Source organism: Vanrija pseudolonga, chromosome 1 (assembly GCF_020906515.1).
Source record: "Vanrija pseudolonga chromosome 1, complete sequence".
In the NCBI taxonomy this organism is placed as follows: Eukaryota; Fungi; Basidiomycota; class Tremellomycetes; order Trichosporonales; family Trichosporonaceae; genus Vanrija; species Vanrija pseudolonga.
In genome coordinates, this window is record NC_085849.1 from 4,311,766 (window position 1) to 4,324,101 (window position 12,336).

At 60.5% G+C, this 12,336-nt stretch overlaps 6 protein-coding genes across 6 annotated transcripts; all 6 read left to right on the forward strand.

Moving 5' to 3' along the window:
• Nucleotides 1-419: 419 nt before the first annotated feature.
• LOC62_01G001608 (uncharacterized protein) lies at nt 420-1,121 on the forward strand (the record flags this gene model as incomplete). Its single annotated transcript, XM_062768103.1, has 1 exon — nt 420-1,121. The coding sequence occupies one exon, from the start codon at nt 420-422 to the stop codon at nt 1,119-1,121; it is 702 nt and encodes a 233-aa protein (XP_062624087.1).
• A 1,643-nt stretch (nt 1,122-2,764) lies between these two features.
• Nucleotides 2,765-4,373, forward strand: LOC62_01G001609 (uncharacterized protein). The gene is made up of 2 exons (XM_062768104.1): nt 2,765-4,068; nt 4,121-4,373. The coding sequence occupies exons 1-2, from the start codon at nt 3,010-3,012 to the stop codon at nt 4,268-4,270; spliced, it is 1,209 nt and encodes a 402-aa protein (XP_062624088.1). The 5' UTR covers nt 2,765-3,009; the 3' UTR covers nt 4,271-4,373.
• A 286-nt stretch (nt 4,374-4,659) lies between these two features.
• LOC62_01G001610 (uncharacterized protein) lies at nt 4,660-5,868 on the forward strand (the record flags this gene model as incomplete). The annotated part of the gene is made up of 1 exon (XM_062768105.1): nt 4,660-5,868. The coding sequence occupies one exon, from the start codon at nt 4,660-4,662 to the stop codon at nt 5,866-5,868; it is 1,209 nt and encodes a 402-aa protein (XP_062624089.1).
• A 352-nt stretch (nt 5,869-6,220) lies between these two features.
• LOC62_01G001611 (uncharacterized protein) lies at nt 6,221-7,454 on the forward strand (the record flags this gene model as incomplete). The annotated part of the gene is made up of 2 exons (XM_062768106.1): nt 6,221-6,223; nt 6,264-7,454. 2 exons carry the CDS (start codon nt 6,221-6,223, stop codon nt 7,338-7,340), a joined length of 1,080 nt encoding a protein of 359 aa, XP_062624090.1. The 3' UTR covers nt 7,341-7,454.
• A 313-nt stretch (nt 7,455-7,767) lies between these two features.
• On the forward strand, nt 7,768-10,638 carry LOC62_01G001612 (uncharacterized protein; the record flags this gene model as incomplete). The annotated part of the gene is made up of 3 exons (XM_062768107.1): nt 7,768-7,870; nt 7,918-9,035; nt 9,396-10,638. The coding sequence occupies exons 1-3, from the start codon at nt 7,868-7,870 to the stop codon at nt 10,636-10,638; spliced, it is 2,364 nt and encodes a 787-aa protein (XP_062624091.1). The 5' UTR covers nt 7,768-7,867.
• Nucleotides 10,639-10,837: 199 nt separating this feature from the next.
• Nucleotides 10,838-12,332, forward strand: LOC62_01G001613 (uncharacterized protein). The gene is made up of 2 exons (XM_062768108.1): nt 10,838-12,086; nt 12,155-12,332. The coding sequence occupies exons 1-2, from the start codon at nt 10,890-10,892 to the stop codon at nt 12,158-12,160; spliced, it is 1,203 nt and encodes a 400-aa protein (XP_062624092.1). The 5' UTR covers nt 10,838-10,889; the 3' UTR covers nt 12,161-12,332.
• Nucleotides 12,333-12,336: the final 4 nt, after the last annotated feature.

The window sequence follows — 12,336 nt, forward strand, 5'->3', positions numbered from 1 at the left end:
ATTGAACAGTAGCAGAGTGGCAGAAGGCACGGTGTGAGTAGCCCGTGTTTGTTGGTGCACATAGCACTTTTGTTAGTGCAAATAGCAAAAATACAGGGAAATGTGACGAAAACACAACTTGGCATTGTGTCGTGGACGTCGTGTCAGTGGCTGGAGTGACATCCACCCCTCTTGCACACTTCACAATCCACTTCACATCTCTACCATTACAACCAAGATGGATCGGCACATCCGAAAGCGCACTGTATCATTCGAACCGCCCAGCAAGCGCCGCATCCTATCTCTCGACCCCACCCCAGGCCCAATCGTACTCGACCACACGGCGTTCCCGCACATCTTCCAACACATCCTGGACCTGTGCGACATGCCTGCTCTCCTCACTCTGCGCCGAGTGAGCCGAACCATACGAGCGCGTGTCGATGTCCGAACACTTCAGATCGCTGTTGAGGAGACATCGCTTTCCTGCCTGCCTGAAGGCGAGTACACCACATCGCGGTGCAGCAAACACCGCCCGTCCCCCGGCTCCACAGTGCAACTATCCACGTTCCACTGGCGGACAATCCTCCCTCCCTACACTGTCGTCGATCGACCATGTGCAGGCAGTGCGGCCCTTCGAGGGCGAGGAAAAGACGGTCCTCCGCTGTGTGGACGGCATGCAGCGCCACGTCGTGCTCGTCACCTTCCCCTTTACACGATACGCAAGCCTCGCAAATGCAGCCGCGACAATAGGCGGCCCGCGAGAGATCGAATTTGAGGGCTACGATCCGCACCAGCGGCCGTCAAGGGTAGATATTGTCTTCTGGCCACGCATGGACCTCGAGGACGACGACCTTGACGACCTCCCCGACGAGGACGAGGACGAAGACATGGTGGTATGGTGCCACCGTGACGCCAGGAAGGCCCGCTACGACTTCTATCCCTTCGCCCCGGTACTCTCGACGAGCGCCGACGGGCACAACCGGCGCCATATTCCGGGCGACTTGGCCAAGGTGGAAGGCATCCACAGCTACCTCTTCTTCCTCTTGCGCATCTTCGAGCACCTAGCCTACGGGGGCACGGCGACCGTCGCCAGGCTGCGGTTGATCCCCCCGCAGATTCTCGACCTCAACGCCCGGCCGTAGAAGAACTGGTGAAGCGCAGGTGACGAGGCCATGGAGCTGATCAAGCGCCAGTTCCGTCTCTGGGTCGAGCGTCGGGCCGGTCTGACGGACGTGCGGGACGACGGGAGCGAGGTGGATGCCGTGCTCAAGCTTTGGGGGCGGAAGGATATCGACGCCGCGGTGGATAGACTCGAAGCTGTTTCGTGGCGAGAGCTGCTGGCGCGTGGCGCTCGCGGAGGTTGAGTGTAAAGAAGACAGCCTGCCCTCTTAGACTAGTTCACTTCCAACTGTACTCGCTATCGCTTTGCAAGACTTGCTTGTGCCGTATGCTCCGCCTCGTTGGGCGATGGGAGGATCAACGTCACGTGATCTCACTTCGTCTTTGATGCAAGACGGGGCGCGACATGCGACGCGTCTACTTTCTTTCTCTCCTCCTTTCTATCGGCTACACTTGTCCCATCTACAACTCTCCGACTCGCCATGACCCAGAATCGCCGCCAGCGGTCCGTGGAAGCCGAGACCCCCAACAAGCGGTCACGCCCCGCCCCTATCACACTCGATCACACCGCATACCCGCACATCTTCGACTTGATCTGGGAGCGGTGCGACATCCCTGCGCTGCTGACACTCCGACGCGCTAGTAGAGACCTCCGGTTGCGCGTTGACACTCACCTGTTGCAACGCGCCGTGTCATCCCAGTGGCGTCCTAAGGAGGGCCATGTCGACACCAGCGATGACGTTAAACGGAGCTACTTCAACCGCGGATATGACGACGAAGACGATTATTACGACGCGGAAGCCAACAACAATGTCATGTACGACGCCTTCGATGCCTGGGATGCCGCCCGACAAAAGTACGATCGCCCGCCTGGCTGTTGCTTGACGAAAATGACCCCGACTCACGGACGCGCCGTCATCCCGCCGTACACAGTCATCGATCTAGTCGACGCCTCTCTATTGGGTGCAGATTCTACCATCAACCCCGTGGAGGGAACGCGTCGTCACATTGTTGTTATTACAGTCCCAATAACCACTAAGCCGACCCCCGATAGCGCCGCAGCAGCTATATCGGGTGCGCTATCAATTGGGGGCAGCGAGTACGCTGTTTGCGGGCCATTGCTGGAAGAGCTTGAGATCGTCTTCGCTCCGCGCCTGGAGGACGACCTGGAGCGCATGGCCGAGCTATTTGGTCAAGACGACGGCATGCTAGAGTCGTACCGCCATGAGGCCAGCCGAGGCTTGGACAGCTATCCCTTCAAACCGATCCACAAAAAAGCGGGCGGCCGCCCCGAGCGGGGCAAGTGTACCCGCATTGAAGGCGTCCAAAGCGTTGTGTTCGCCGCCCTCGACCTGTAGGACCAACTCGTCTACGGCACGACTGTCCGCGTCTCGGGGCTCGAACTCCTCCCGGCCCGGGTCGTGGACATGAGCTACGACCCCGATATGGGTGGCGAGGCTGCACGCGACGCGGCGATGGCCAACCTCAAAGAGCAGTTCCGTCACTGGCTTGCGTTCCGCCGTACCCGGCCGCTCCCGACCGACGACGGCTTCTCGGTTGACCACACGCTCCAAGAGTGGGGCAAGAAGGACATGGACGCGGAAGTGGAGGCCGCTGTGGAGAGTCTCACGGTGGGCAAGGGGCTGGTGGTGACGCCGGCCGTGAGGTGAGGGAGTGGACTGGCGGCCTTGACGACGAAGGCGTCACGTTGAGCAGCGGCGAGGAGGCGGGGTGAAGGTGACGAGTTGGGGCAAGCGGTGAAGCGCCTGGGGTCCAAGGAGGCAGAGCACGATCTGTCGAGGTTGACTGCATCCACTGGTCGTGCCATTTGTGTATATGTAGCGGTTTAGTTGCGCCGTTTACAGCTTCGCCGTTTACAGGTTGGTGGTGGGTCACGACGACTTGCTGGTGATGGCAACCATAGCGCGGGGCCCCGACTCTGACGTCGTTGGGTGGCAAACATTGTGCCTGTACCGAGTCGTGACCAACCAAACCATCGACCATCTCGACTCGGACACGACGACGACTACCACACTTTGCAACCACACACTCACCAACATGGATATCGACACGGCCACCAAGCCCCCATCAGCGCCCACGACAGCAGATCTACGATCCCGCGGCCGCATATCCGTCGCTGACCTGTGCCGAAAGCTACCGCCTGCCCCGCGGTCGAAGCCGCCGGCCCCAGGGTACCGTTTCCGGCCTCCGCGACATTCTCTCCAGCAGCCGGCACCGGTCGAGTCACAGCCTGACGAGCCACAGCCACCCCGGCGCCCTCCCGTCACGCCACTACCGCTTACATACACCACGTACCCGCACCTCGTCAACCTGGTGCTCGAGCAGGCCGACCTCGAGACGACACTGTCCTGCCGGCTCGTGTGCCGCTCGCTCAAGGCGGATGTCGATCGCCTCTTGGAGAAGAGCACACGCTACCCAGAGCCAGGGACCCATGGCGGCCGCTTCATGCACCCCCGGATCGACGGGCTCTCGAGGGCGATGATACCCCCCTACACCGTCGTCGACCACATCTACCTCGACGCCAGAGAGGTCACGAACCAGCTCTGGCTGCCGCTCACGACGCGCCGCCATGTAGTGGTCCTCTCGTTTAACCCCCGAGCCCCGCCATTCACCGCCATGCCCATCTGGCCCGAGATCCTGTCTGGGGGACACTTGCTTCGAATGCCGAGCATCCCCAGCCCAAACAGGCGGCCGGTGTACCCCGAGCTTTTGGATCTCGCGTTCGCTCCTCGCCTTGCGGACGCAAAATGTAACTCGGAGAACGATCCAAGCTCGGATCACGAGTCGCAACCGGATCTTGACACCCGCTGGACCCAGAAGGTGGGCTTTGCCTGGGGCCCCCGTCCGCACGGCTTCTTCGGCCACATCGTGCACAACCTTGCCGTAGCCGGCCACCTGCGGCTTGGCTCGGTGCGGCTTCGGGGTCTCGAGACACTGCCGTTGGGGCTCGTGAGCAAGTCGCTTGCCGCAAGGGGTGGGGGTAACGATGTCACACGCGCAGCCCTGCGAGTCATCCAGGACGAAGTGCGGGCCTGTGCAGGGAGAGGACCTGAGCTCGGGCTCTGGCGCTGGCCTGCAGACATTGATGAGTGTTTGGATCGACTGTCTGCGGGACAGAACGAGTGGTAGCAATGCAAATGTGATGGTTTGAAGCTGGCGCGGCGTTCACCAGCCAAAAGTCACCCCGTGAGGAGCGGGATTCGTTGACACCCCGTATTCTTTCGGCAGCTTAGCTTAGACATTGACCACGCGTGGTTGAACCTCTGCGGTGCAGCTCAGTACTGTTTAAGGGGACGGCAAGCTAGAACCACCACTGAGCGTTCGCGAGCCCGCCTGAGCTCGCTGCCAAGTGGCCTGCGGGGCTGTGGTTGCAGGAGAGCGCGGCCAGCCCATCGCGCAACTTCGGACCCGTCCAATGACATCACCATCACGTGACTCGCCACCGAGTGGCAAAATGGCGATTTGGGACATTTATATCTGTCACTGCAGCCGCATGTTGCACTTCACTTGTTGACAACCACCATCAACAGCCCCGGCACGATGGCCGCGAACGCGACTGGCAGCGCAGCAGAGTCGTCGAACAAGGCCCGCTCGACCCCGCTCACGCGCGGGCCGAGCGCCGACGACCTGCGGCGCGCGGGCATCCGCACGTCCGTCCTGGGCCTCATTGGCCGGCTGCCTGCGGTCGTGCGGCGGCCTCTCCGGGTCTTCGAGAGCAGCCCACCGCCACAACCATCTGATGGCTCCTCCTCCCGACAGAGGCTCTCGCCACCGCCATCCCCTCGGTCCTCGTCGCCGCTGAGCGCGTCGTCTTCCGCCTTGGGCAAGCACAAAGCCGACTCCGTCCGACGCGCCGCGCCGCCCCCCGAACCGCGCCGAAAACGTCACAAGAGGAAGCCCATCACCCCTTCCGCAATCTCGTACGACATGTACCCCCACATAGTGGAGGCCATCCTGAAGCATGCCGACGTCGCCTCGCTCATCGCCTCCCGCGGCACGTGCCACGCGCTCCAGGCCCTGGCGGACCAGCGCCTCCAGCGCTCCGCCGAGAGTGACCCCCGCCATGGGACGCCACCTGACCGACGGCTCTCATGGGTTCACGGCACGCACCGGCATACCCGTCTTCCTCGGTACACCGCTATTGGCTGGGTGTATGTGCACGGCCCCGCGACGGCGCCGGCCGCTAATGCGGAGAAGATCAAGCTGGTCGTCCCACCGGGGACTCATCGACTTGTCGTCTACATTGCCTTCACCGTCTCCTCGGCCAGCGTGAAGGGGGACGAAGCAAAGGAACTTCACAGCGCAATCGATAACATACTCTCGATCAAGTGGGCCGAGCGGCCCGGCGACCGGCCCCGCTTCGTTGGCTTCATCTTCGTGCCCGACTACCTCCGGCCCGCATCGACGCCGCCGCCGCGCTCCACGGTCTCTCGAGACTACAACCCCTTTCGCACGGAAGGATATCAAGTTCTTATGCCTGGCATGCTGGGTGATCTCGCTCACAAGTTCAACCGGCTCCACCTCGTCCCCAATCAAGGCGCCGTGCGCTTCATCGGCTTGGAGCTGCTCACGCCGACGCTCATTCAGAGCAACATTAAGTGGCCGCAGCTTCATGGAGAGCAGCTGTCCCTTGCTGTCATACAAGCGACTCGTGAGACCTTCAAAAGGTATTTGGTCACCGACGAGTGGACCGTGGTCCAGGTGAGAGCCTGGGCCTCGCGGTTGATGGCCGAGACGCGCAAGTTCTAGTCGGTTGCAGCCAGTCTGCGCGGGCAAACAACACCCACTGTCGTTCCCCTGTCCGGTGCCTATGAGTTCGCCTTGAGCATCAATGAAGTCTTTGCACTGTGTTCGTGGGCATGGTTTGTAGCATTTGTAGACAGCATTAGTCCGTTGTCGTATGATCGATTGTGTGTAGAGCGAGCAACTTGCATGATTGTGTCCACGCCTCGGATTGCAAATGCACAGCCACCCACACACCGCCAGGCGAACCACTCGAGCACACCACACGCACACTCACTCAACTTGTCGTTCGCCTTTCTTCCAATCTTGACATTGCAACGTCACCTACTCAATTCCCACCAACGACAACCCACCCAACATGGTAAGCTTCCAGCGTCTCACATCCGGAGCTAACGGGGCAGGATACCGCCAGCAACGCAGCCGCCAACCCCCCACTGTCGGCGGCGCAAACGATGTTGAACTGCCCACACGTCGTCGACAGTATCCTCCGCTGCTCCAATCGACAGACTCTCGTTGCCTGTCTCCGCGTCAACAAGACGTTTTTCAACACTGCCGGCCCAATGCTCTACCACACCATCCGCGTCGACGGCGACAACATGAGCCGCCTCCTCCGCGGTGCCGTTGCTCATGAACGGAACAACACGGGCACGGCGGCCGGCGAGGTTGCTGGCTCCACGTCGCTTAGGAGCAAGAACGACCTTCTTGCCCATGTCCGCGTCGTCTCCGTCGGCTCCCACCATCCCCACCAGTGCCGGGCTTTCCCCGGAGTGGCGGCCGCGCTTTTCAACGCGGTCCACACGGTTCGGATTGTGCCCGCCGTCCGCGGCAACAACTACCAGCTGGAAGGCCTGTGTATGGGCAACCGCTCCACTTGCGCCCTCCTTCAATGGAAGTCCATGGAGAAGCTTGTGGTGCGCAACAGCGACTACGGATCCATCGAGTCCCTCCTCAAGTCACTCTCCTCCAACACTCCCAAGTCCATGGTGTTGGTCGTCCCTACCACCGAAGACTCTCTGATGGACCCCCCTCAACTCCGCAAAGCAACTGGCCAGTTCCCGGGAGTCACGGAGGTCAAGATCCTATTCCAGAAGACGTGGGAGGTGTTTCCTCATCCCCGCAACTTCAAGGCCACCCGAGTCACTCCACAACACCCCGATGCGGAGCCCATGGAGCACAGCGTCATCATCGACATGCTCGAGCCGATGGGGCCGCCCTTGCACGTACACACGATATACGGACTGGAGAGCGTCGAGCTTGAGTACGGGGAAGACGAGGACGGAGAAGACGACGACTTTAGGACCCCCGCGACCCAGGAGGCCATGCAGAAGATCGTCAAGGACTCGCTCTTGGAGAGTTTCTCAGCCTTCCCGCCACTTCCGAGTAGCGGTAGCTGGCTCTCGTTTAGGACCTTGGCCGAGTACGCGGCCCTCGACGCCACCGAGAAGCAGTACGAGCTCGACGATGGTCTTGATGGGTAGTTCTCCAGTGGTGAGGAGGCCGGGGTGAGGAGGAGGAACCTGGAACAGTCCAAGTGACAAGCACGAGACATCGACATACAGAACATCCATGCCATGCACTGTCAATAGTCCCACCGTCGCGGCGCTGCACGATAACGCCGCCTCTACTAATCCTGCCCACCAACTTCCACGCCACGATTCACGTCTACGAGCGTCTCCTGTTTCCCACTCTCTCCCTTCCTTTCCATAAGGTGCAAAGTTCCATCAGATGCAGCTAGGTGCTCGTTGGTATCATGCATTGTCATGGGAATAACGTTTCCAGCGCGTCCTTGCCTCGAGTGTCCCGGACGAGTTCGGATTTGGGGCCCCGCCCCACACCTCCACTTTCCACATCCACCCTTTGCCACCCACCTGGCCAACGCAGCGCCGACACGCCCTCCTTTGGCTCCTTTTCGCTCCTTTGTCTCCTTGTCTCCTTCTCTCCTTCACCCACTCTCACTCACAACAACACCCAACCAACACCTCTTATCCAGCAAAGTTCTTACACAATGGTACAGTACCCCCAAGTCCCGCACAGCACGCAGCTGACACCGCGTAGGCTCTTCCACCCTCCGCCGCCTCCTCGCTGGCCTCCCAGGCGATCTTCCCCGACTCGTCCCCCGCCCACATTCTCCTCAACTGCCAACACATCGTGGACAGCATCCTCAGCTGCACCGACCGTGACACCCTCGTCACGTGTCTTCGCGTCAAGAGCCTCCACGACGTAGCCGGCGCGCAGCTCTACCACACGGTCCGACTTGACGCGGGGAGCATCGAGGCCTTCTTCCGCGTCGCGACCGCTCCCCCTGACCCCCATGGTTCCATCGCGCCAGCCCTCAACCTGAGGGACACAAGGAAGGGCAAACTCCTCGCCCGGGTGTGTGTGTTGTCGATTGGCTCACACGCCTCCACACAATGCGCCCCTTACGCCCGTTCTGCCGCCCTCTTAACCGGCCTGGACACTCTCCGTATTGTGCGCATGCCAAGAAACCGTCAAGCGCTTGAACTCTTCTGCCATGACGGCATTGAGAACTGCAACTGCAAGTTCTTGAAGACGCTGTCCCCCAGGAAGATTGTGCTGCGCAATATCGACTTCCTGTCCCATGGTTCAACGTTCATAAAGTTCCACAACCCCTCGGCGACGACCTCACTCCGGGAGCTGGTATGGGTGGTGCCGAACGACCACCTCCGGTTCCCTCACCGCGTCAAGTTGCGGGACGGGGAGTGGAAGTACCCGTCGGTGTGCCGAGTCGTCTTGATCTTTGCTGCGCAGTGGGAGGACTGGCGGCAGCCAAACAACACCGAGAACCTTCCTATTCAGTGGCTGCCGGGGGAGCAGCCGCCACTCATTACCGACACCGTTGTTGCCCCAATGGCACTTTGCCGCAACCAGGCACCTGTCCACCCACATACCATCTATGGTATGGAGACTGTCGTGTTCCAGACGGCAGCAAACTCAGGTGACATTATAGGCGATCTGAATGCCCTTGCCACTGCTTTTGGTGTCGGTCTGCCTGTGACGTTTACATTCCCGGAGACACAGGGCGATGCTCTCCGAGAGGCACAGGCGGCAATCGTCGCCCAGTTCGACTCTGTTCCCCCACCTCCGAGTGGTGGAAACTGGGTGTCGTTCAAGACAATGGAAGTATACTCTGCCCTGGAACCGGCTGTACGTCGGTTTGAGCTCGATGACGGCCTGGCCGCACGGCTTGTCTCCTGTCACCGCGCGGGGTCGACGCGCCGTTCCGTTACGAGTGAGTAAGATGTGGTTGCGATGGCAGGCGGGTCAATCTGACGTTCTCCCAGGTAGCCCGGAACCCCACCGTCAGGAACCTCCATCGGGACCTCGCCGTGGAGGACCTCCAACTGACCCTTTTGCATTTCTCGACAATCTCGCGGCAATGTAACATCGCCAGACCTCACAATGCAACTTGTTGCCGCCCGCATCATCAGTGTCCCTTCCCGTATGTTCATGATCCCAATAGGTGTACCCAGGACCTTCTCGCTCGTCCATATGATTCATTGCCATGTGAACAGCACGGACCGCACGACGCTGGTTACCTGCCTGCGCGTCAACAAGGCCGTTCACGAGGCCGCCGGTACGCTCCTCTACCACACGGTCCGGGTAACCGAGGAGGACCTGAGCGGCTTCATCGACGGTGCGGTTGCCATCGGAGCGGCGCAGCAAGACTCGCCCCACGCGACGCTGTCGGACTCCACCAAGGGGCGGCTGTTGGCCAAGGTGCGCGTCTTCTCCCTCAGCAATCACGGGAACCAGCTATGCCTCAGGTTCGGGCCGATAGTCGGCGCCCTCCTCACCGGGCTCGACACGTTCCGAGCAGTGTCGGCGGCGTATACCAGCGAGGTGCTGTGGGAGTTCTGCTGTCGGCCCATGGAGGGCGGCTGCAAGTTCCTCGAGAGCTGCCAGGCACGTAAGCTTGTCGTGCGCAACGTCAGCGCCGAGACCATCATGTTCCACTGCTTCGAGGAGCGCGCCGCCGTCGAGGAGATGGTCCTGGTGCTGTCGCCCAATAGAGACCGGTACCTCAACGACTGGACGTTTGCCGAACGCGCGCGGGCGTATTCCGACGAGCGGCTCAAGATCGTGTTCGACGACAGCTGGGAGACATGGTCGCCGCCTATGCTGTGTATCCACCCCGATCATAACGTGCAGGAGCATGAGTGCATCAACGACTACCGGGCGTCGTTGCCCGTCCCCACCGAGGGCGACGATGTCTTCATCAGGACGCTGCAGCCATTGCTCGTCACCAAGCCCCTGTTCGACGACAAGCTCGGCGCCGAGGCTCGCGCCATGACAATCTACGGGTTCGAGACGGTTCCGCTGCGGGACGACTATGGCGACGAGCTCATCGCTGCCTTCCGACGGTTCTCGGGAGAGGAAGGGTACGAGTCCGACGATGCCGACGAGGCAGAGGAGACAGAAGGCGCCGCGTATGCAGACTTCGGCGACGACTTCATCGAAGTCGAGGTCGAAGGTGGCTCGCCAGTCACCTACTTGCCAGACGAGGACGGCAACACCGACTACGTCCCGTACGACCCCGTGACCGACCCAAACAACCTCAAGCAGGACCAGCTGACCCAGCTGGTGATGGACGAGGTCCTCACAGGGTCATTGACAGCCGCGCGCAAGTCCAAGGTGTTGGTCCAGCTTCCGCCCACCGACAAGGTCAAGTTTAGGACGATGGACGAGTACGCACGGCTTGATCCCGCCGAGCGGCGGTATGAGCTCGACGACGGTCCCGACTCGTTCTTTGCATAGGATCGGTGGACCAGCAGCTTGAGGAGGTGCCTTGGGGGATGCATGTGCTGTCATAATTGCTTGCGGGCTTGTGTGTGCGGGCTCTGGGACGATGGCGCGCGGTTACAGTATGTGTCGCGGCGTGTGGGGGGATGCAGGGATGGCGAGTCGCCACCCAAACAATTGCGCCCTCTCGACCAACTTCACTCCCACCACATATTCCAACTTTCAACTCCTTTCAGTCCACCAACATAACCGAGATCAACACGACCATGGTGAGGCCACCCAAGCACAACACGTACCCAAGGCACAAGGCCACCGATGCGCTGGAAGGCTTCACGGCCGGGCGTCTCGTCCTCCACTGCCCACACATCATCGACTCCATCCTTCTCTCCACCGACCGCGCGACGCTGGTCACCTGCCTGAGGGTCAACAAGGAGCTGCATCAAGTCGCTGGGTCGCTCCTCTACCACACTGTTCGGCTTCGCCATGAACAAATCGAGGACTTCTTCGAGGGCGCTGCGGACGTGCGCTTGTCCGACTTCGACTGCATCCCTCGCCCGGACTCCATCAAGGCTCGTCTGCTCTCCAACCTCCGCGTCCTCTCCCTCGGCTCTCACGACGCTACTCTGGGCATACTGTATGCCGAGGCATCATCTGCTCTCCTCACCGGTCTTGAGATACTGCGTGTAGTCCCTACACCTCTTGACACCTACGACCTCCATCACTTCTGCAACTACCCCAGCGACGACAGTCGCTGCCGCTTTCTTGAGCTCCTGCGACCTCGAAAACTGGTGATTCGTAACGTTGACGGTCTCCCTCAGGGAGAAAGTGTCTTCAACAACCGAGCCCCCGTTGAGGAGATCGTCTGGGTGCTTTCCCCGCACCTCACGCGTTTCATCGAGAAGAAGTGTTTCGCCGAGCGAACGGACGGCTATGAAGAGAAACTGAAGGTCCTCTTTGACCACAGTTGGGAGACATGGGTTGTCCCGAACAACTGCCACCGGTGTCGCCCAGGTCAAATGGAATGGCATAAGTGCCACAGGGAGTATGAAGCTGCCCCTGCGTTGGACTACGACGACCGTCTCACTCCCCACAATCTCGTTCGGACCCTGTTCGGCAGCGAAGTCGGCCCCAGTGCACGCGAGGCGAACATTTATGGTCTCGAAATCGTCGAGTTCAAGGAGGAGGCCTGTTATCTGGTCGAGACCTTCCTGCAGCTGTCCGACTACGACATAGACGCCTACTCTGACTATTCAGACGTCTTCACGCAAGAGCAGCTGAGGAGGATCGCGATAGACGAAATTCTCACCGGTTCAATAACCGTTTCACAAGCCGCTGGTGTCCTCCTCGAGCTCCCACCCGCCGACAATGTCACCTTCAAGACCCTCGACGAGTACGCGAGTGGTCATCCCTCAGAGCGTCTGTATGAGCTTGATGATGGCCTCGACGAGATGTTTGACCAGGAGGTGAGTGCGCCTAGCTCGAGGTTGGCGGGGCAATGGCGGCAGTGTCGAGCAAACGCTGACACTGGCAGAGCTAGACGCCGACGCCCACGCCATATCTCCGCCTGTTCCCGGGGAGAAGGGGTACGAGCTCTATGGTGCACGCGTTGGTTTGGGGGGCGACGTGTAGATGGCTTTGCATGCGTATGTGTGGAGGAAGAGTAGTCCTTGTAAGGTTGCGATGTCATGAAATTCCGGTGGTGCACTTCTGGGC